The 25,309-nt window shown below is 39.4% G+C and overlaps 1 protein-coding gene across 1 annotated transcript in view; it reads right to left on the reverse strand.

Annotated features, from left to right (window-relative positions):
- The window catches only part of LOC109910737 (G protein-activated inward rectifier potassium channel 1-like), a 76,436-nt gene extending 54,084 nt beyond the window's left edge, over positions 1–22,352 (reverse strand). The window contains exon 1 of the mRNA XM_048614591.1: positions 21,447–22,352. Coding sequence (XP_048470548.1) covers positions 21,447–22,112 — 666 coding nt within the window. The 5' untranslated portion in view covers positions 22,113–22,352. The remainder of the gene's footprint in view (positions 1–21,446) is intronic.
- Positions 22,353–25,309: the final 2,957 nt, after the last annotated feature.

A 25,309-nucleotide genomic window follows, 5' to 3' on the forward strand; every position in this document is an offset into this window, starting at 1 on the left:
ATCTTTGGAAATAGGAGAACTCTGAACTGACTGTACTTACTTGAATCTCCAATGTAAGGGCATTGTTAAAAGCCAAGAAGCCTGGATGTAATTGTTTCTAGAATTGGAATTGATAAAATTGCTTGCTACAGGTTGCTAGTTCAAGCACACAATTGGAAATTCAGTTGAAGTTCAAAGGGCAAGTTAATGTAAATCTTCACATTTTAATTTAAAACAAGAACCAATGGAAACAGTCTAGGTGGTTTTAATTTGTATCAGAATAAAATGGGATAGATTGTTTGTGAAGAAATTAATTGACCACTAATGAAACCTGTCAGCCCAACAACACTGCTGAGGCTGTACACAAAAGAAACCTGTTGCTGTCAATATTGAACTTGGAATAATTTTGAAAGAAGGAAAATCAAGTATAATCTAGTGAGTTAGATTTTAGAAAGAACATCAAGCAAAATTTGGTAATGCTTGAATCCACACAGTAATAATGTTTGTCTCTTTTAAAACTATCGCAAAATATGCTTCTTTTTACTGTTTACTCTGGACAACAAGAGTTCCTGAATCAGTTATAATGATAAATAATGAGGGTCACGTTTAGAATAAAAGAATAGTGACAGGGAAAAAGTGACGCAACATCAAATGGAAATGGGAATGATTCATCTTGGGAATATTTAAATGGAATTTATCCAATGAAATCAAAGCGTTGATAAGATTAGATAATCAACAGTTTTCTCTTGGAGTTGTGTCTACCCTTGCGGTGAGTTCTTTTCAAGGGCACGGAATTTCCTGATCTGGCCACTACCCAGGACATTGGGACCAGGTGAGGAGGATACACAAGCATCCTCCATCAACTTCTGGCCCTTCGAGCCTGCTCCGCCATTCAATAAGATCATGGCTGATCTTTTCGTGGACTCAGATCCACTTACCCGTGTTCTCACCGTATCCCTTAATTCCTTTATTGTTCAAAAAAAACCTACCTTATCTTTAAAAACGTTTACTGAAGTAGTGTCAACTACTCCACTGGGCAAGGAATTCCATAGATTAACAACCCTCTGGGTGAAGAAGTTCCTTCTCAGTTCTGTCCTAAATCTGCTCCCTCTAATCTTGAGGCTATGCCCTCTTGTCCTAGCTTCACCTGCCAATGGAAACATCCTCTCTACTTCTATCTTATCTATTCCCTTCATAATTTTATATGTTTCTATAAGATCCCCCCTCAATCTTCTGAATTCCAAGGAATATAATCCCAACCTACTCAGTCTCTCCTCATAAGCCAACCCCCTCAACTCCAGAATCAACCTAGTGAACCTCCTTTGCACCCCCTCCAGTGCCAGTACCTCCTTTCTCAAGTAAGGAGACCAAAACTGCACACAGTACTCCAGGCGTGGCCTCACCAGCACCTTGTACAGCTGCAACATAACCTCTCTGCTTTTAATCTCAATCCCTTTAGCAATGAAGGACAAAATTCCATTTGCCTTCCTAATTACTTGTTGTACCTGCAAACCTACCTTCTGTGATTCATGCACAAGGACACCCAGGTCCCTCTGCATAGCAGCATGCTGCAACTTTTTACCATTCAAGTAATAATCCTTTTTACTATTACTCCTACCAAAATGTATGACTTCACATTTATTTACATTGTATTCCATCTGCCAGACCTTTGCCCACTCACTCAATGTATCTACGTTCCTCTGCAAAGTTTCACAGTCCTCTGCACACTTTGCTTTGCCACTCATCTTAGTGTCATCTGCAAACTTTGACACCCTACACGTGGTCCCCAACTCCAAATCATCTATATAAATTGTAAATAATTGCGGTCCCAACATCGATCCCTGAGGCACACCACTAGTCACTGACTGCCAGCTAGAATAGCACTCATTTATCCCCACTCTTTGCTTCCTGTTAGTCAACCAATCCTCTATCCATGTTAATACTTTACCCTTAATGCCATGCATCCTTATCTTATGCCGTAGCCTCTTGTGCGGCACCTTGTCAAAGGCCTTTTGGAAATCTAGGTCCACCACATCCCCTGGGTCTCCATTGTCCACCTTGCTCGTAATCTCTTCATAGAATTTCAAAAGATTTGTCAAGCATGACCTGCCCTTCATGAACCCATGCTGTGTCTGCCCAATGGGACAATTTCTATCAAGATGCCTTGCTATTCCTTCCTTGATAATAGACTCAAGCATCTTCCCCACTACAGAGGTTAAGCTAACCGGTCTATAATTCCCCATCTTTTGTCTACTTCCCTTTTTAAACAGTGGCATCACATTTGCTGTTTTCCAATCTGCTGGGACTGCCCCAGAGTCCAGCAAATTTTGGAAAATTACCGCCAGTGCACCTGCTATTTCTCCCGCCATCTCTTTTAGTACCCTGGGATGCATTCCATCAGGGCCAGGAGACTTATCAATCCTTAGCTCCATTAGCTTGCCCAACACTACCTCTTCCATAATAATGATTGTTTCCAGGTCCTCACCTACCTTCGTCTCTTTGTCAATTACTGGCATGTTATTAGTGTCCTCCACTGTGAAGATCGATACAAAATACCTGTTCAATGCCTCGGCCATTTCATCATATCCCATAACTAAATTCCCCTTCTCATCCTCTAAAGGGCCAACGTTTACTTTAGCCACTCTTTTTCGTTTTATATATTTATAGAAACTTTTGCTATCTGTCTTTATATTCTGTGCTAGTTTTTTCTCATGTTCTATCTTACTTTTCTTTATAGCTCTTTTTGTGGCTTTCTGTTGACCTTTAAAGTTTTCCCAATATTCTAGTTTCATGCTGTTTTTGGCCACTTTGTATGCCTTCTCTTTCAATTTGATAGCCTCCCTTATTTCTTTAGGCACGCATGGCAGATTACCCCTTTTCTTACAGTCCTTCCTTTTCATTGGAATATACTTTTGCTGAGCACTTTGAAAAATTGCTTTGAAAGTCCTCCACTGCTCGTCAACTGTCCCACCATAAAATCTTTGTTTCCAGTCTACAAGTATACCTCATTGACAAAATGGTTATTGTGTGCTGGAAGAGCACAAAAACAACATAGTTCGAATGATAAGGCACTGACACATAATTCATTGAGAATGAAAGTGGTATTAGTGAAACAGAGGTAAAAATTAAAATAAAAGGGAATTGGTTATAGTGTCAAAATATTACAGAGCTGGAGGGACGTACTCTCTGGGGGAAATTATGGTGGTCTGAGTGGTGTTATCAACCAGACCAGACCAGACCAGACCCCCTCAAAATATATTAAAGAAGGTAGCCTAGACCCTAAAGTGCCGTGTTCCACATGCAATTCAATTGGTCAAACTACTCAATGTTAAGTAAAACACAATTTATTCAAACACTATTGTTAAAATACAACAAAACAAAGAGGAGTTTGGGCTAACTTAACTATTGGAAAACTTAACAGAATAATAGATACAGTAACTATCTCTAATCAACTGTTCCAATATAGCAACATCCCATAAACTCACCCTTGGCAAAAAGGCAAATTCAGAAAACAGATTTTGTCTCACATGCAATCTAACAGCCTAGGAAAGAAACCCCAGCTTTTGGCCATAATCAAGAGGGGGACAAATAGCTTCCACTTTTGCAAAACCCCAACAGCAACTGCTGGAAGCTAACTAAAAATCCTTGATCTGTGAGAACTTGATCATACCCACGCTGGCTGCTTCAATATTCCAAACTTTAAACAGCCCAAGGCCTCACAAGTTGTTTATCTTCTCTTAGACTGCTCGCTGCCTGTCTCCCAATCTTAGTCTAAAAGAAACCAGGACAAAACAAGCCTCTTAAAGCCACAGCATCATCACAGTGGAATGGTCCATCAGATGACATATAGTTACCCCACTTCAGTGGTTGTATAGTACATGTACCCCAGTGTTTAAGCCAGTAGGTGACATTGTAATGTGTTATAACAGTTAGCGTATGTGAAAAAAGGCCAAGGTAAGAGTCAGGTGGTGCAGGAGAGTGGAGTAAGGGAACCCCAGGAAAAAAGGCAGAAAGCATAAGCAGAAGGTTACATGAAATGAAACGTTTCCTACCATATTATTAATGCAGATGCAATAGGTGCATTAAATTTTATGGATATTGAGACCTCAAAATAAGATTGCTAAGATTGGGCAACTAATTAGGGAAGCAATTAAATTTTCTTCTGTATGGACAACACCTTTAGCACCTAGAAGTTCAGCAAATTGGTTTCTGCCCAACATGGTTCGGAAGTTTGCTAATAGCACAATCTGAGGAATGTATCACATCCAGACGATCTTAGTGCCAAATCTAGTTGAATGCATTGTAATTTGTTAAAACTATATGGTTTGACACAATGGCATGAACTAACCACTTCATTGCTATCTGGACACCTGGGTTTTATGGCAAATGGCTAGATGATAACAACCAGAGCCACCAGGAAGATGATTGTGAACAATGGACAGAAGGCCTAGAATGCCCCTGCCATACCCCTGCCTTTGAACCATGTACATTACAGCAGAGCAGGGGTATTTGCACATGGATGAAGTTACCATTCAGCAATACAATCACCTACGAAATTGACCCTAACCACAATGTGTGTAATTAGTACTCATGCTATCTTAATCATAAGAGAGAGTAAAACCACCCCTAAATTAGATGGGAACAAATTTATGTTATCTATGATACGATTAGACATAAGCCCTACATAATCAAAGAATGGGAGGTGATAATCGTATATCACATCACCATTCGATTGAGTAGTGTTCCTCTACATGTGGCATTTATAAAATTGCAGGCCTTCCTTGCACGGCATCTCATTTGGCAACAGTACATCATGACTTCTTACAGCAAGAAACTGCCATGATTTATAGTCATGATCCAATGGGTCACATAGCGGATAATTTAGGAACCCTTAGTGCGCATTGTTGGTGGGATATTTTTAAGGGATGGTCACCTAAATCTTCAACATTACTCTCACTCCTATGCATCCAATTGTTATATCATTGTTAATTGTTTGTTTCTTGTCCCTATGTAGCTTTATAATGGCCTGCAAACTGTACTGTATGTCTAATTAACATGCAGCTATTGAACAATATCAATATGCTTGTTTAAAGTTTCATCATCTGTTTTGAAGATATCAAAGTATAGCGTGTGGTGGTGGGCTTAAAAATAACACCTTCAAACCAATTTTTTTCAGCATTAATCATTAAGGGTAAATTGTTCATAGCAATTGGAAAAACACATTAAAATGGGCCTGGTGTTAAAAAAAACCTATCTGTTTTGGCTAGGAGGTAACTACACAACCTTGGTTGTCTGTGGGAACCATACTTCTATATAATTAACATGGAGCCACCTGGAAATCTTTCAACGTGTTTTCTGCACAATGGAATGTATGGAAAATTACAGAAAATCTTATGAAATGGTGATTCAGCATGTAACCTTGGATTCAGAATAGTATTAATATTAGGGACTTGGCCCACTCATTGGACTTTTCACCATCTGGTTAGGGATCGTGAAACCAGTGCCATGAAATCTGAGATAGAACTCCGAGTGCCACTGTCACTAAAGTTTCTGATGGGTAGAAGGCAGTGTGAGACTCACTTGTTTGTATTTATGTATAAATTATGTAGTTTAAGCTAATGCATTCATTCATTAGTTTGTATATGTCTCTAATATACTGTATTATGTTATATATTAAATAGTTTAAGCTAATAAATTTGCTACATATTGAAATGCACATGCCTTTTTGTATTTGTTTTGATCAGACTTTAAAAGAACCCATTAGGTACATTCAGCCTAACAATACAGATTGGAAATTGCTTCTTGTTCTTCCTTCGCAGTGAGTTTGCATAGACATTCATAGTCTGATGAAAAATTAGCTGAGAACAGTGTTAGGTGGTTCATGAATCCAGAAAATTATTGCATTCTTTTCACACTTGTTGGTTGCTGTATCTCTGTTACTGTTCTTAACTTGTCAGAATCTGGAGAAATTCTTATTGCTGTCAGTATATGACTTATGTACTTAACTTCAGGCATATTCAATTATATCTTTTCTTCTTCTTATGATTTTTTTTCTATTATCGCTATATCTTTTGTCATTCTGAGATGACTTCCTCTTCTAATTTTACTTCTGTATCATCAGCTTTCAGCTCCTCAACTGGTGATTTCTTTGCCTTCTGATCTTTCTTCTCCTCAGTTGGTCAGGGCAATCCGTTCCTTAATCATTTATTTCATGCTGTACCCAAGGGCAGCTGGAACTCTTTCTGTAGGATACAGAGTTGGTCCCACACTCTCATCTACTTTGAGTTGATGTTCACCAGGATGACATTCAAGACCTTTTAAGAACAAATTTATGATCTCCTGGAATCTGTTCTGCACTTAATGGTTTCCTGTGTTGTGAAATGCTACAAATATCCTCAGGGTGAATACAGGGTTAACGATCCAAGTTTTAGACTTGGTTCAGCTGATCTAAGTGGATTTTGCATAAGGTCTTCCATCCGGATCTCCAGATCTACATTCTTCCTATTGCACTGGGCTGTCAGATCCATTTTCCCTGAGCTGTCAAGTTGAATATATACCATTTATAAGCAATATTAGTATGACGTTCAAGGTACGTCTTCAAAATTTCTTCTGTCTAGATTCTCCAATCATCAGTGAGATTTAGGCTGCAATAAAGCAATAAATCTTTCCACAGCACTGATAATACAGTTGCTATTCTAAATTGCCGGGCTTCTTGTTCAAATATTGTAGCGATTTCACAGATTTTCCATTCAGAGGGAGAAAATTCCACTTCTGTCTTATGTCTCCTCTCATTTCCAAAACAGCAGGGAGTAGAAAATTCACAACTATTCTGTCTCACCTATACTTCAAAATTGCAGCCTGCAGTTTTAATCTTTCTTTCCTGTGTCTTTACAGTGACTGGTTCTCTTAAAGTTCTGAATATTGACCAAATGTCACCCTCATACCTCTGATACAATATTTCATGCAGGCTACCACAAACCAAAGTAAGACCATTACAGCAGAGGTAACAGTCACATGGGTCTGGCAGGCCGGCGAATCTACTATGTACAAATGCATTTTTCCACGCATTTACTATGTATTGCCGGCAACCTGTGGATGGGAAGAGAGAGGAATGTAACCATTAGCCATTGAAAGGAAGCAAAACAGAAAAAGACATCGCACATATAGCGGAGAGAAAGATAGAGCAAAGAGAATTCCAATGTTTCATGGTCAAGTGGAAAGTTATGCAACATCCATTGTAGATTTTACAGAATTTTCTCATGAATTCCACACTAGTTTCTAAGAATAATTAGCTACTATTCAGTACATATATATTGGAGATTGCAGCTAGAAGTGAGCGCATTGTATCAGATCCCAATTCTTTGCATTTTCTGATTGCTTCATTTGTTATTCTGTCATTGTTTCACTTTCTTAGTGCATTTTATTACTGTTCTCTTTAATTTTTTTCCCTTTTTTAAAGTTTCTTTCTTATTTTACCTTTCATTTTGTTCATTTATTTACTTTGTGCTTTCTTTCTTTCTCTCTCCCTCTTTTGTTTTTCCCTTTTTTATCTCTGCCTAGCATCTTACACAATGTTCTGACACTGCAGTATTAATCACATCTAACATGAATACAAAGTAAGATTCAATCAACAATCTAGCCAAATTAAAATGAAAAGTTAACAATGCTAAACTTCCAGTCAGTATTTCATCCTTTGATGCAGATAATTAAAACCCAGAGCAACCATTTAATTCTGGATGAACTATGTTTACTCTAAATAAAAGTATCAAATTAGTGCCATGTTTGAAGGCTGTTTTATGCTCTATCAAATTATCTGTTAACAATTAAGGATTTATTTCCCTCTAGATGTTAATTTCATTTTAAAAAAGATGCATGGCAAGTAAACAGGTTAGCAAACCTAACGGAAAACAGTAGTGAACATTTTGTCCATTGTTATCAATATTCTGAAACTTGCTCATACATTAAAATTGGCTTTAAAACGAAACAAAACAAGATAATTTTTTTTAATGTCGTTCATGACAATTATATAGCCTTGCATAATGGTTAGATTGGGGTGTTAGACTGAGAAAAACCATTACAAGGTACAGAAATAATAGAGAAATGGATGACAGTCAGGGATGAGATAGCTCAAATATAAACTAGGGGCTGCACTTATTTTTTGGTTAAGGGCCAGGTGTGTCAAGTTTTTTAAATGGCTTTTTTCCACAAGGCTGAGCAGTTTTCTTGCTGTATCTTATCAAAAGCTTGCCTCATCAACTACCTACCTCGCCATATGGCATCTCTCACATTAATTCTGGTCCCAGATTACCATGCACCATTCCCACAAGAAGTCACCACTGCTGGGATATATAGGAATTGACCAATATCTCTCAGAATGGTACCATCTTTAAGATCCCATTGTGCACCTGGAAAAACACAATCACCTGGAAATAGGCAGCCATTTTATGGAGAGGGGCCTGGAGGTTTTGCTGGACGGAGTGGTGCAAATGCAGGGCTTCCTCTTCTCCAGGGACCACTGTGGCAGACATGATACCAGCCCGCACTAATCTGAGGTTGCAATTCAAAGAATCCCTGCAGTGTGGAAGCAGGCCATTTGGCCCATCAAGTCTACACCAACCCTCCAAAGAGTATCCCACCCAGACCCACCCCATCTCTGTAACCCTAGCTTTCCCATGGCTAACCCACTTAGCATGCACACCCCTGGACACTATGGGCAATTTAGCATAGCCAATCTAGCAACCCTGTACATCTTTGGAAAGCACCCAGAGGAAACCCCAAAGACCCAGGGAGAATGTACAAACTCCACACTGACGGTTGCCCAAGGGTGGAATCAAACCAAGGTACCTGGTGCTGTGAGGCAGCAGTGTGAACCACTGGGCCAACGTGCCATTTGGGCTGAAGCAGTCTCAGCTGTCTCAAGGAATGCCCAGCACTGTAAAAAGATCAATGACCACCTCCACTTGACCAGGGGAAGGGCCATCATCTTCTTGCCAATACCTTGCACTCACTCTCTCTCTGCGACTGTACCACCTCTCATTAAGGCTCATGCTCTGCCACTCTGAGTGTCACTGCAATATCTCCCTCACTAACCCTCACCAACTCCAGCCCAATGACCAACCGTACCCTCTGTGCTGCCAACTCACCCATTTAGAACACCTCCCCACTCGAACCAACTGTAACAGGTGTGCCATACACTTTAGTCTCCCATTAATATCTGCTTCTCTCTCATTCCAGGAGGAAAACAATCCACAATAGGGCAGAAATAGTCAAGGTAGGTGGTGGACTGTCTGAAGTTGGTTTCTTACCCTTTATGTGGAGGGCACCTGAATCTGGTTGCTCGGATGGCTGCTCGACTGTATCCAAGGTGCTGGACTGGTATCAGAGGCTGCCCTTGATTTAATTTCAGAACATCAAGTGTATGATACTGCGTCCAGGGATTACCTTTCAATCTGTCTGTCAGTTTTGAATCCATTGCTCATTGCAATTTTCCTAAATGACTGAGATCTGAGTGTGGGGAGCAGCATTACAGAATTTGAAAACGACACAAAACTTAGCAACTAATAGATCGTAATGAAGATATTTATAGTCTTTAGGACAACATGGACAGAATTATTAAACTGTTACAGTGTGGAAGAAGGCCTTTTGACCCATCATTTCCATGCTGGTCCTCCTAAAGAACAATTCATGTACTGCCTCTCCCCATCCTTACCCCACACCCATGCACATTTCTCCTTTGCAAATACTTTGAATATTTAGAAAACGTAGAGAAATTTACCGCACAGGAGGAGGCCACTTTGATCATCCTGAAAATCAAACCGCCCGCCATATTTCCATTTTCCAGCAGCTGATCTGTCTATCTGGAGATTGCAGCTCTTGAGCTGTGTGTCCAGAAACCTTTTAAATGAGTTGAGGGTTTCTACTCTGCTACCCTTACAATCGGTGCATTCCAGACCCCTACCACTTTCTGGGTGAAAATAAAAATTCCCCACCTCCCTCTAATCCTTCTATCATGCCAGTTTTGAAACAGAATTTTAGAAAAACTTACATTATTTCAATTTTGTTGAGCTCGCCTAATTAAAATTCTTGAATAAACCCATAAAGTGACGTAGTTCAAAAGCTTCAGGTTGAACAGGGATATATCAACAGGCAAGATTAGAGCATGGGTTAATGTGTAATATCAGATTTTGTTAGGTAAAATCAAGCCACTCTTCTAACAACTGAGAACTATTTAAGTAATAATCAAAAAACTCAAAAGTTATACTTATCAGAAATAAAAGACAGACTTCAAACTGGATCCAAAACCTGGCTCTTGGATTGCTTGGCCTGCTGTGTTCATCCAGCTCTACACCTTGTTATCTTGGATAAAACACGCCAGCTTTCACACCGACAGAAGTCCCTGACTAACCATCTCTGATAACCATCAAATCACAGACAGAAGTCCCTGACTAATCATCTCTGATAGCAGACTAAACACAGACAGAAGTCCCTGACTAATCATCTCTAATAGCAGTCAAAACACAGACAGAATTCTATGACAAACCATCCTGACTTCAATATTCCACATTTCAAAAAATCCTTGATTAACTCTAATGAAACATAACATCTTCAGGCTGATATAAAACCGACCTGAGGTAGGAGCACTCTTCATCCACCCTCAGGACTGGAATGCTCAAATACATGATGCTCAGAACTCTTGTAGTTCATTTGGGATTGATAACCAGCAGCTTAATTTAAAAATCCTATATCCAATTTGCCAATAATGTGGCAATGGTTATATTTCTATGCACATAAGATCTTATTCTCTCTAAGATAATAGAGTGCATTTTTTTTTATTTTAGAAGGAACAAGCTATTGTTCGTAAACTTTTACTTGGCTTAACTTTAGCCAAAGACAACCTTGCTGTTAAGACCCCTGCAGGTGCTTTATTCAATACATTCCCATATCTGTTCTTACAAAAGTTCTTAAAATACTGACAGGAATTAATATTTATTAGTAAAATTAATTTAAAAAGGTCTATATTCATTACTGATTATTAATTACATATTCTTCAATTACAGCATATTGAAGAGCTTCTAAATGTCATACATTGCAAAATGTAAATAGATTATAAGTGTTCCAAGATTATTAAGTATGGCAGCACAATATGCCTTCTTTCAAAGATACTGAATTAATACAAAAATGACCAATTTCCCTTGTTAGACAAAAAAACCAGATTAACTAAATCTTAAACTAAAATATAAAACCCAGGATTCCTTACAACCAAATGACTTTAAATTCATGTCCCCTGGTCACTGATTTCTCGAGTAATGGATGGAGGTCTTTTCCATCTATTATGTCCGAGTGCTTCACAACCTTGTACATCTCAATAAAATCTCCCCTCAGCCTCCTCTGTTTTAAGGAAAACAACCCCAGCCTATGCAGTCTTTCTTCAGAGCTGTCATTTTTCACTATTGGTAATATTCTTGTAAATCTTCACTGTTACTTTTCTAGTGAATTTACATGCTTTCTGTTCTGAAGGAGGTCATTGAACTGTGTTTTTTTCTCCCCACAGATGCTGCCAGACCTGCTGAGTTTCTCCAGCACTTTCAATTTTTATTTAAGATCTCTAGCATCCACAATTTCTTTTTTTACACCCTTTTTGCATTGCTGTGCTCAAGTAGTGGAATATGCAGTGTTCCATAAATATCTGGCATTACATCCCTGCTCAGATATTTAATACTTAGCTTAATAAAGGAAAATACTCCAGGATTGTATACCTGACAGGATATGAAATGAGCAGGAGTATTGAAGATGGAGTTTAATGCAGAGAAAAATGAAATCATGTACTTTATGAGAACTGAGATGGAAACGCAGTAGATTACAAATGGCACTATTTTGAAAAGCATGGGCGAGTATGCAGACTTTGGTTTCCATGTACACCAATCCTTGAAGTTTACATGATTGGTTGATAAACTGATTTTAAAAGAAAGTAATGGACCATTTCAGTTATATTTCTGTATTATTTGAACAGAGTTTGGATCTATATTCCTGTTTACAGGTATGTATAAGTACCCAGGATAGCACGTTCCTCACTAGTGCACTATGGTTGGTGCTCCCAACTAACAATGTATCACTGGTCATTGCTCCCATGTTGCTTCTTTACTCTATTAAGCATGACTAAATTCCTGTTGAATCAGTAGTTTAACGAGGATAAAATTGCTGTAGACATGATAGCTAATGATCTGTAATTTTCATGCTGTGATGTTATAGAGTCATACAGCATAGAAACAGACCCTTCAGCCCAGTCAATCAATATCAACCATAATCCCAAACTAAATGAGCCCCACCTGCCTACACTTGACCCATATCCCTCCAAATATTTCTTACTCATGTTTTTTAAATGTTGTAACTGTACCCACATCCAACACTTCCTATGGAAGTTCATTCCACACACGAACCACAATCTGTGCAAAACATCTGCCCCTCATGTCTTTTTAAAATCTTTCTCCACTCACTTTAAAAATATGCCCCCTCGTCTTGAAATCTCCCACCTTAGGGAAAAGACACCCACATTAATCAGATCTATGCCCTTCAATCTCATAAACCTCCATGAGGTCATTGCTCAACCTCCTACGCTCCAGTGAAAAAAAATCCCAGCCTATCCAACCTATTTTTATAACTCAAACCCTCCATTCTTGGCAACATCTTGCTAAATCTTTTCTGAACCCTCTCCAGCTTAATAGTATTCTTCCTAGAGCAGGGCAACCAGAACTGGACACAGTATCCCAGAAAAGGCCTCACCAATGTCCTGTACAACCTTACCATAACAACATTATGCTAGCTCCTGTAGCAGAAATATGAAACATGGGTTACATAGTACCAAAGAATTCAATTAATTTTTATCACAGCTCCTGGATTTTAAACATGCGCAGTACTATCACTTGCATATCTGGTCTCGGGTTAAGCAATTCACATGTTCTGCAACATTCTTCCCTGAACATGTCATACTACAAGAGGACAGAGCTCTCTAAGATCGAGACTGAGAACTTTATATCATTAGGTCACATGCCATGACACAGTGATGACATCATCAGCATGCTATTTGAAGGCATAGTGCATATTTGTTGAAAGACACAGCACTATAGCTGTGACAGCAATGAACCTTGTGCTAGAAATTGGTCAACATTGGACTTGTGTATTGGATGAAAAATTCAGAGGGAAATATAAATGGCCAGATTGCTGCAGTTATTCCCCTAGTGTCTCTGGAAGCCTGAAAAAAATTCAATGCCACATTAGCTTCTGACACTTATCAGGATTCCAGGCCGGTGACTTCAAACAAGAATAATGTACCTTGCCCATGTTAAACACGGATATAATGCTTATTTCAGGTTCCTCAGTTAAACTGGGCCTGCTGTAGTGATGGGTCTGCTCCAGTCAGACTTAAATAGTGCAGCAGCCATCAAAAATACGAGGCTAAATTCTTCTTCGTGCTTCACACAAAACAAAAGCAGCATGTGAGTACGTTCCACAGAACTCCTGATGTCTGTGATGACCCAACTCCCTCTATCCCTGGCCACCTGCTTCCTCTCCAACCCATGAAGCACTTGACTGGTGGTTGCTACCTACATGACAAGTAGATTGAAATTGGTTGGCTATCTGCATGCGGAGGCACGGGAAGAGCTACAGATATGTGAACAGCATTTTACTGAACAATTTATTACATAACAAATTAACAGCTTCAAGAGGATAAGCTCTCAGCAACAAAATGAATGCAACTCAAATGAAAGCTCTCCAAAATCACAAACACACAGAATGCTACAGTGCAGGAGGAGGCCATTTGGCCCATAGTGCACAATTCTATTACCTAGTGCCAATCTCCTGCTTTTTCCCATGTCCTTGCACACAGTCTCTACTCAAGTAATCATCCAGTGCCCTTTTGAATGCATCCACCACATTTCCAGGCAGTGCAATCCAAAATGATTTAAAAAATAATTTCTACTTTTTGGCTGTTCCAAATCTGAAACAGTTTGATTTAGCATGGAAACTTCCACAGTACAAAATTAATTGTCACTGATGACCCATTTATAAAAATACACGCTATTCTGATTAGATTGTGTGTGGGGTTTTGATCCACGTGTGATTTTAATTCTTTCTGGTCCTGTCATTAACAGATTCTCAAATAGTTCACACCAATGACTTTTACATTGCAGATTATAGACAATTCCAATCACAGAGGCTGTCAGAGGTGTTAAAAACTGGGGAATTCTGCCATCAGTTCTGGGATTTGAAGCTGGCACGTCTGGCCTTAACATTGCTCAACACAAAACTCATAATGTAAACCAAAATACCATTGCCTCAAAACTGCAACTGGTTGCTGCTCTCTCTGTGGATCCAAAGATTGGGCATGGCTTATAGTATCATCCTGAGGCAAGGAATGAAGTCAAGCAGTGAGAACAACCTTGGCCAGGATCGAACCTGCTCTATTATGTCCATTCTGCCACACACTCTGACCCTCTTTCCAACTGAGCTAACAAGTCTTAACCCACATATACATCTTGTTGCACTTTTATTCAGAAACTCAGATTTGGAGTTGATCAATATTGCCATTATGCACACCTCGATGGTGACAGAATTCTATCGCGACAAACATATCAGAAATACACCATGAAGCATTCTGAAACATCAACATTCCTGCTCCTCTGATGCTGCCTGGCCTGCTGTGTTCCTCCAGGTCCACACTGTTATCTTTAGAAATACACCATGCAATTTACACTAGCTGCATTATAAGGCCATTGACATCAGTATCAATAATTGAACTCATTCCCTTCAAGATTCCTCTACTCTCACTCCACATTAAGTATACATAAAAGTAGATGTAACATTCTTATTGAATGTAATAGTTTTTAAAAATACTGATCATGTAATAATATACTACAAGGGAAACCAAAATCAGACTTGGCAGAGAGACAAGGAGTTTTCTCACAAGATCACAGTTAGGAACATAACTTTTGATTTGAAAAAATTACATATATTTTTCACCGTGTCTTACCAAACTCAGCTCATTAACTACCTGACCAGCCCTTATGATATTCGTCACATTTGATTTCAGCCCCAGCTTCCCAACAATTTTCCATTCTGCAGATAAACCAAATTCACCAATGTTCCTTGTGCCCTTGCCATCTTTAAAAGGCCATTGTGCATCTAGACAGTCACTGGCTTTCTGGAGCTGCGCTCTACAGTTGCTGACATTTGTCCCAGATGGAGTAAAGAGTGGGTATTTGTGCCATGCTGTGTGGGCAGAGACCTGGGAATCCTGCTGGACAGGGTGATTCGGGGGCAGCATTTCCTTTTCCCTCAGAACCAGCAAAGGAAAAGAGACTATGCTAGCTTGGTCCGAAGTTACCATCCCAGTCACTACATTCTCAGCTGCCTGCAGGAAAACTCAGTGTAAGTGAGTTTTCTCTCCAACACCATCTTCTCTCCAACACAAAACACTCACTCTATTACTACCACTGTACCCATCTCCCACAAAGGCTTATGCTTTACCACTCTCACTATTGCCAGCAAACATTGTCTCTTGTTTGCTGTCACCGAGCCAACCCCAACCAACAGCACGAACCTTGCAATGCCTCTGTACTGCCTAACCACACAGCTGGCACACTCAGCACTCTCCACACCTGCACCCAAAGTAACAACTGTGTCACCCACATTCACCTCCCATAAGGCTATCCTTTACCAGGATCTGAATCAGTATTAGTTCACATCCCGAAGAAGCATTTTGATTATTTGTTTTCTACACATTCATTGAATGTTATTAGTAAAACCTTTTGCAGAGAAGCTCTTTTGCAATTCTTGATATGAAAGAGTATATCAAAATATCCCTATTACATTCCTGAATATGCAGGAAAGCTGATAGATGAAAATCTGTTCTATTAAATCCTTGAATTAGTGATGGTCACCAAAAAAAAAACGCATTCATGGATTTTACTCGATGTTTTTGTTTGAGAAGTAAGAATTATACTTGTTTGCAACATTTATCTTCTTGAAGCTCCTTTATATCTTTAAAGACTAAAGACCTGGAAAGTCCAAGAAATATCATATTTCTTTTCAATACAATGCACTGTAAGACATCAGTATGGAGACATGATAATCCAAAGATTAGGCATGGAGCAAGGAAAGGAGTCAAGCCCTAAGAACAACCTCAGCCAAGATTGAACCTGCTCTATTGTCAGTATTCTGCATCACATTCCAACCATCTTTCATGTCACAGTCAAAAATAATAGGAAATGTCATATTTAACTAATGGACAGAAATGTTGTTATAGACTTGAAAAGGGTTAAAGAGGTTAAATTGTTTAGCAGAAATGACAGCATGTGGTACTTCAAATACAAGGTCACCTCTGATGCAACTGCTATGATGGTGAACTGTGAACTTCACTGTGATTTTTATAATGAACTAAGTTTTGAACTTGACCTAAAATCTCACTAATTGTACCAAAATAGCTATTAGAAAAATGGCTATGATTCAATGTCAACGTCAAGTTCATGTCTTTTGTCCCTGTGCAATAATTCATTTCATGGCATGATTTAAATTAAAATCTATCTTGATCATATATTGCAACTCAATCCAAGACACTTTATATTAACCCTGAATCTACAATTCAGGTTGTGCAAATTCAAAACTGAAGATCTGCAGTGGAAATTACAATATGTTACAAAACAGACATGTAGCTGACTTATCTGCACAACATGGAGATCAATAATTTTGTGTTCAATAAAATAACAGATTACATGCATTAGAAAATATAGATCTAGAAGATGTTTTACCTGCATTTTGCAAAATGTCTAAAAGAGAGTGTATTCATTACATACTGCAAGTGTATAGTGAGATTGTATCATTACCATACAGATTTAGGCAAATTCATTTCAAGCCAATTACTTATTCATTTTAAATGCAATCATCAGTTCTGTAGCTTTCCATTAACACATTTATGAAATCCAATAAAAATTTGGAACTGTTACACCACTGAACATTTTAGTATATGACCAGTATAACAAAAAATGAAGAACATCATAAGAATTATTTTCTTATAGAAATGGTTCGCAGAAAAATTGTGATGAGCGCTTTTAAGAAACCCTTCTTTGGAATGATCTCTCATTAAGTGTTTGTTTCATTTTTTGATTCTATTTTCTAAGATAACCATTTACCATGTTGATAATTTTAAGTGTATGATATTGACTTTTAGTGCAGACTTTAAAACTATAATATGAGCTATTTGCTTTGCCTTATGTATAGTGGGTTATTCTGTATTTCTGCCATCAATAAAATTTCCATATTTCTAGACTAGTCTCAATTGTCAAGTTGTACTTTGGACAGTTTTAATTTTAACATTTTTATGAAAGCAATCATTTGAAACTCTATTAAATTTTTGATACTATTACTTGCCTCCATGCACTTAAGCCTCTAAGTTGACTTCATGAGTCAAACAACTGTCTGTACAATTCCAGTAAATAACTTTTCATCCTAAAATGGTGATTCAAACAACTGGAAATTTCACAAAAGGTTTCAGGGGAGTTAAATCAGCCAAGCATGCAGAAGAATTTAGTCGCCCAGAACATCCCCAGGGATTGCAGCAGCTTCCCACTGGAGGTTTTTGGCAGAGCTCACCAGGAGAATGTCAGCCAATTCTTTGGCTCCAAGCTGATTCTGAGAACTTTGTTGCTACCTTTTAAAACACGGAATCTCCACCTGCCCCAGTCAATGTGAACAGGGGGCAAAGTAAGGGACTGGGGGAGCATGAATTTCTCTAGGACAGTGGTTCCTGCTACTGATACTCAGTAGTGGATCCAGCGCTGTGGTGCTGGACGGTATGTCAAGCAATTGCAGAAATCCTGGCACAAGTGTTAACTTTGCCTAATTCATGGTAATCTAGTCTGTTGAGTTACGATGTTATGCGATGGGTTCAGATGTCATTTCAAACAATTTTGGATGACATTTTGGCAGTGACATACCATTCCCAACAGTGGAACTAGATGTGTGTCACTTTTGGTCATTCTTTTTGTTGGTTCCCACATGATTCCAATTAAAAGCTAAAGTGCTGCTAGTGTATATGGCAGACTCGTGTGACCACATGTCAGGCGTGGCTTTTCAGTGGTGAAACCCACCAGCAATTGACAATAAAGCAGGTACAGGCAGGCTACAGAAGACCCTCATCGTTGAATATGAAGACCTTTCAGCATGGTCACAACTATACTGCATAACTCCATTGCCTTTAATACGAGGCTTATTGAGGGTGTAAATGAGGCACAGTATTTTCCATGTTAAACTTCATTTCTTAAATAATTCACATTATATTGATTTCACTTTATTCATGTGTGCATCACTGTTATTTTTAGAATTAGCTTAGTCAGAAATCTAAATGTGTTGCATGGAAACTATTAGACATGACATCAATGGTTAGAGGGGAGTTAGGGTCACTTCCATTATTGTTTCCTTCACAATGGTGCATTTCTATGTTCACTCTTTACTGAATGCTTGTGTAAAAGTGCAATGTTGTCCTTGTCACTTCGTGGGACATGGTTGAAAGTGCAGAGTCAGCTAGCCTTCTCTTTTATGCATTGTGGAGGACATCATCAGAGATCACTCTCAGCAGGGATAATTTGAATGTTGCAAGTGAACTCAAAGCCCTAGAAACTATACCAGTGAACACCCTGCACTGGATTGTTATCGGCATAGCACTAACACTGCCCTTTAGGTCCCATATTTTCTTACCTTGACCAAGATGCCTTGTTTCCAACCAACTCCCACCACCTCAAGGATGCTGGGCCCTTCCTACTTCACTCCTCCATTCCCCCAACCCTAAGCCACACCTCACCACCAATGCTGACTCGTCCAGGTCAGACCTGAACCTCCATGCAAGCTGCTATTACCTTGTTTCTCTCACTTGTGGTGTAGAGCTCAATGAGGATGCGTATGGATTATGCATGACCTCATGCACCGGTCACAGCAAGTACGCATGCAGGTGCAGCAGGCAGTAAACAAGGCAAATTGTATGTTTGGCTTCATAACAAGAGGATGCAAGTACAGGAACAGGGATATCTTGCTGCAATTATACAGGACATTGGTGAGGCCACACTTGGAATATTGTGTGCAGTTTTGACCTCCTTATCAAAGGAAGGATGTTCTCGCTATAGAGAGAGTTCAGCAAAGGTTTAACAAATTGATTCCTGGGGATGGCAGGACTGACATACAATGGGAGATTGAGTCAATTAGGATTGATTCACTGGAGTTTAGAAGAATAAGAAGAGATCTAATAAAAACCTATTAAATTCTAACAGGACGAGGTAGGTTAGACATAGGAAGGATGTTCACAATAGTGGCGTAGAACAGAACAAAGGGTCATTGTTTAAGGATAAAGGGTAAGTCTTTTAGGACTGAGATAAGGAAAAATTTCTTCACCTAAAGAGTGGTGATCCAATGGAATTTACGACCCTAGAAAGTGGTTGAGGCCAAAACATTAAATGTTTTCAAGAAGGAAGTAGATATAGCAGTTGCGGCTCATTGAATCAAGGGATAGGGCAGGATTAAGGTATTGAGCCTGATGATCAGACTCAGATTGAATGGTGGAGCAGGGTCAAGGGGTTGAATGCCTACTCCTGTTCCTATTGTCTATGTTTCTATGGTAACATTTGACCTCAAACACATGTCACATTTAAATCGAGGTGAAGCTGGTACAAGATTCTCTTGTGAGCTGACTTTACCTTGAAGATCGGACTTTATTTTAAAATGTTTTATGATAATAGGTATTCGTAGCATGCAAGTTTATTACATGTATGAACCCATCACTGAACAAACTTCATTGACTTAATCTCAACCTCAATGTGCCATAAGGAAATCAAACTTTCATATTCAGCCCAAGTCAGTCACCTCATAAAACAATTTTTTCCATGCTTGTGGGCTCTATAACTATTCCTTCCACCTCTGCCCTTTGACACATTATCTCAATCAACATTTCAGAGAGGGGGAGGTGCTCTGTTTCTGGGTAGTATCTTTCCAATGAAACATTAACCAAGGTTGAGTCTGTCCCTTCAAGTGTATGAATCCAATGGCACCATTGAAAGGACTGTGAAGTTTTGCCAAGGCCAATATTTATTTTTCAACTATAACACTTCCAAAAATACTTCAATTGGCAATGTATCTCATTGCTGTGCACAAATTGCCTATCATGTCTCGACAACAGTGGCTGCTCTTCAAAAGCAGTTTATTGACAGTGAAGTACTGGGGCAAGAGCCAGTGAAAGCTGCTATGTAAATGCAATTACTTCTTCTATGGGGGCCCCTTGCCGAAGAAGGCATTGTTGGAGGCGGTGGGAAATGGTTGCTGGATAATCACTTCCAATGTCCAACACCGCAACAATAATGGTTGGTTCCCAATGTTTTCATCACACATGGTCAAATGGGTGTCCGAAGGCATATCCCTAAAGGTGCTTGTACACAACTGGTACATGGAACTGTGGTATCTTCCACTAATTCTGTAATTTCAAGCTGACAGGCTTTATATATTATGAAATTTGGGACTATTGTCTTTGTTTAACTCATTATTCAAATTAGGAATCAACTTAGGGTGGCACAGTGTTTAGCACTGATGTCTCAAAGTGCCAGGGACCTGGGTTTGATTCCAGCCTTGGGTAACTGTCTGTGTGGAGTTTGCACATTCTCCCCGTATCTGCGTGGGTTTCCTTCGGGTGCCATGGTTTCCTCCCACAGTCCAAAGATGTGCAGGTTAGGTGGATCTGCCATGCTAAATTGCTCCATAGTATCCAGGGATGTGCAGGCTAGGGGGGTTAGCCATGGGAAATGTGGGGGAATGGGGTTAGTCTGGCTGGGATACTTTTCGGAGGATTTGTGCAGCCTGAATGGGCCAAATGGCCGGTCTGCACTGTCGGGATTCTACATGGGCACAAGCAACATACTGAAATTCTATTATTTAACAGACTGAATAGGACCTCCAGCAAGATAGAAGAACAATAAATGTCTCTCTGTCAGGCTAACTAGTAGCTGTTAATATCAGCAACTATAATTCAGGCCACTGACCACTATCATTTATCTCACTAGACATCGAGAGAGTAGAGAATATTTGGATTATTCAAACATATTCAGATGAACTGTGTTTAATTGCCTACATTTGAAGGCTGTACAAGTACCAAATGTACTTGTGATCTCTGTGATGAGACTTTGTTAACTCCTTCACTGCTGAATTCCCCGAGAACACTGTTTTCAGCTTAAATATTTCAGTCAGCAAATGCTAAATGCTTTAAAATTAAATTTACCCTAATTTCCATCTACCAATTACAACAAAATCTGGCAATAAAACATTGATATAAGATACATAACAGTTTATCCAGAGAGCAAAATTGAGTTAAGAGTGCCTGGCATTGTTTGAACACATTGCCGAGGCTTTTACTGGCAAATTAGTTTGTTTGTGCTTACCTTTATCACTTTGCATCGCATCTGAGCAGAGACCATATGGCTGTTTCTAAGGTTCCCTACTCGAAACATCAGACACATTTTGCCATCACGTTGGGAGATGACTGCGTTGTGGCTAAACATCAAAGTCTCTGCCCTTTTCTTTGGCTGGGACATTTTGATGAACATACACCCGATCAAAAAGGCATCCACAATGGAACCAAGCAAGGATTGGAACAAGAAGAGGATGATACCCTCTGGGCATTTCTCGGTAATGTATCTGAAGCCATAACCAATAGTGGCCTCTGTCTCTATGAAGAAGAGAAAAGCAGATGGAAAATTGTAGACATTGGCCACACACGGGGTATAGTTCTCGCCATGGGTCTGGTTTATATCTCCTCGGATATAGGCTATGATCCACCACATTGAAGCCATCACTAGCCAGGCAATTGTATAAGTCAGAATGAAGATTAGGAGGTTCCATCTCCACTTCAGATCCACTAAAGTAGTGAACAAATCAGAAATGTACCTACTTGTCTCTCCGCCTAAGTTCCCATGCTGCACATTACAACGACCGTTCTTGTCTACAAACCTTTGCCTTTTCTTTTTTACAGGTGCACTGTAAGTGGAAACCCGGGAAGTGTTCACAACTTGATAGTCTTCACCAAATTTTCTACGGAGTGCAGACATCCTTTCGGCAGCACACTGAAATCATCAATCCTTGTCCAGTGCAGTTTTATTCTTGAGGCAGCTTTAGTCTTTGTGTTATGAGGCAGGTCCCCTTTCGAATCTGGGTGTTGGATAGGCACTAAATGACATTGTTTAGTTGCTAGGTAGCCCAGGATTTTCACTTCGAATGATGTTTCCCCGTTGCTAGGTAGCTTAATGCTTCCAGACAGTGTAGGAAACTGGGGGCTGTCCTTGCTTCAGCTGCTCTTGTGGAGATCTGTGAAGGTAGAAGGCTCAGGAACATGTGCAGCATTTTTGCAGGAAGGCTGCTGTGGTCTTGGAGACTCCCTGGGAACTGTATCCAGCATCACAGTGATTCTGGAGATAGGAGCTGTACATGTAGCAGGCTGACCAATTGGAGCAGACTACTGCTTTGCAATGGTCCCTCAGGGAAGTGATAAACAGAATGAGTGAACAACAGAGAGAAAAACAGAGGCAGACTTGTAAAAAACAAATAAAGTTAAATGAAAATGAGATTGGGAAACAGAACCATGAAACAGCTTAACTGAAAAAAAGGAGTTCAAAGAGGAGGAAATGTGAGTGATGGCTACAGATCATCTCAGTCATGTAAAGTTCAAACATCCACAATACTATCACCACGCTTATCATATAATATTAGATGATGGATTTGTTGTTCATTAACTAGATGTCTTTAAAATCATAGCCAGCCAAACATTTGTAATAACAGGTCCTTAATAAAAGATGCGACTTGAATAAATTTAATTGAAATACATTGGTTAAAAAATAACAAAGAAAACCCTTAGCGGCATTGTAAAATCTAAGATCTTTTACAAAACAATATCAATTTATAAAGCATTGAAATGAAAATGAGAATACTATTTCAACAAAACATAATGCTGCCCCCTACAGACTGAAGTTATTTTCAAAATTTAAAGAAATCGAACCCTTGAAAGAATATTGAGGGAGTTTGGTTAAAATCCTGTCTCATGATTTTTCAGTGGTTTTAAATGAGTTAATACCAACAAAATAGCAGAGAAAAGAATTTCACAAGGGTGTGGAATCATCTGATTTTAAGACATTGTTCTGACACCTAACATATTTTCTGTATGTGAAATTTTACAAAATAAACATACATAATACACACACACATATATATATAAAATATATATATAATGGTAGTGGTGGAAGGGTGTTTTTTCTGGCTGGAGGTTTGTGACTAGTGGCGTTGTGTAGGGATCTGTACTGGGACCTCTGCTGTTTGTGATATATATATTATATATTTATACATATGAATGACTTGGATGAAAATGTAAATGGGTGGATTAGTAAGTTTGCAGATGATACAAAGGTCAGTGGAGTTGAGGATAGTGTAGAAGGTTATCAAAGGATACAGCGGGGTATAGATCAGTTGCAGATATGGGCAGAGAAATGGCAGATGGAGTTTGATCCAGGTAAGTGTGAGGTGCTGCATTTTGGAGAATCAAATGTTAAGGAAAAGTATACAGTTAAAGGCAGGACCCTGAACAGCATTGATGTGTGGAGGGATCTTGGGGTTCAAGTCCACAGTTCCCTGAAAGTGGCCATGCAAGTAGGGTGGTAAAAAAGACGTATGGCATGCTTGCCTTTACTGGTCAGGGAATTGAGTACAAGAGTCAGGATGCCACATTGCTGCTTTATAAGTCTTTGGTGAGGCCACACTTAAAGTATTGCATTCAATTCTGGTCACCACATTACAGAAAGGATTTGGAAGCTTGCAGAAGATGCAGAAGAGGTTTACCAGGATGCTGCCTGGATTAGAGGGTATGAGCTACAAGGACAGTCTAGAAAAACTCCGTTTGTTTTCTCTGGAACAAAGGAGGTTCAGGGGAGACTTGATAGGAGTCTATAAAATTATGAGATGCAAGGATAGGGTTGATGGTCAATACTAATCATGATGTCTAATACTAGGGCCATGCATTTAAGGTGAGGTGGGGGGACGTTTAACGGAGATGTGAGTTTTTTTTACACAGAAAGTGGTAGGAGTCTGGAATGTGCTGCCAGGGGTGGTGGTGGAGGCAGATCTGTTAGAGGCATTTAAGGGACTTTTAGTTAAGCACATGAATATACAAGGAATGGAGGGATATGGACCAAGAGCAGGCAGAACGGATTAGTTTCATTTGGCATCATGTTCGGCATAATACCATGGGTGAAAGGGCCCCTTCGTGTGCTGTACAGTTCTATGTTCTATATGTAAATATATTAAATGTTAGATAGATCAAAGCAATAACAAATTAAACTTCCATGCGACAAACATCCAAAGTCCTGAGAAAGGGGAATTAGAAAGGCTTATGAAAATTTGAATATGGATTTGAGGTAATCTTAAACAAATATTGCATTCTGCCGAGGCACATCAAACAATTAACAGTTACAGAAGTTCCAACCTGAACTAATGGAGTATTTGATGAGTCAGGAACAGTTCCAGCAGTTTTTTGATATTGATCACTTACTGAGAGCATGCTGTGATGAATGGTTTCGTGGAGTTGAGATGCTCACAATCATAGCTGTAGTGATTGTCATGAGGTCAGCCAAGTGGAGCTCATAGAATATGAGTTTCCTGATTGGGGCTATTAATATGGTCCAGTCAGGGAGCCCTGGCTGACAGATATAACCAGGAGTGTCAGGGGTTCTGTTCATTCTGAGAGCTGGCTCTGAGGAAGCCAAGCCAGTGTCAAGTCCTATGCCAGTGTAACTAAAGAGTGACTTGGTAATGGGATACCAGCCTCTGTGGAATTTTTTTAAATAGCTGCAACAGAGGAATTATAGTCAAGTCAGTTATAGCTAACATAGCAATATCCAGAGCCACAGGAAGCCCACGTTCACTAATACCATTAGCACTGAGATAGGCTACTTAGTTCAGTCTGAAAGGACAGCCAAATATCTGCCACATTCATAATTACGATGATCTTGCTTTTTCAACAACATTCATATAACAGATGCGTTGCAGGTTCTGCCTTTAGGAGCCAGCTACAACTCTACCTCACTGCACACCCCACAAGAATTAGCTGCAAACCAAATATTGATGATAGGGAAACAGATGTGGCAGGGTTTTGTTGCTTCACGCTTTTTGTGAATACTGTGGGAAATAAACGACAATTGAACTACATGTGTTTTAAGTCCCCCAGTCTGCCTGGTTTATGCCAGGCAGAGGGAGTTCAAAC

This window comes from Rhincodon typus, chromosome 30 (assembly GCF_021869965.1).
Source record: "Rhincodon typus isolate 14 chromosome 30, sRhiTyp1.1, whole genome shotgun sequence".
NCBI lineage: Eukaryota > Metazoa > Chordata > Chondrichthyes > Orectolobiformes > Rhincodontidae > Rhincodon > Rhincodon typus.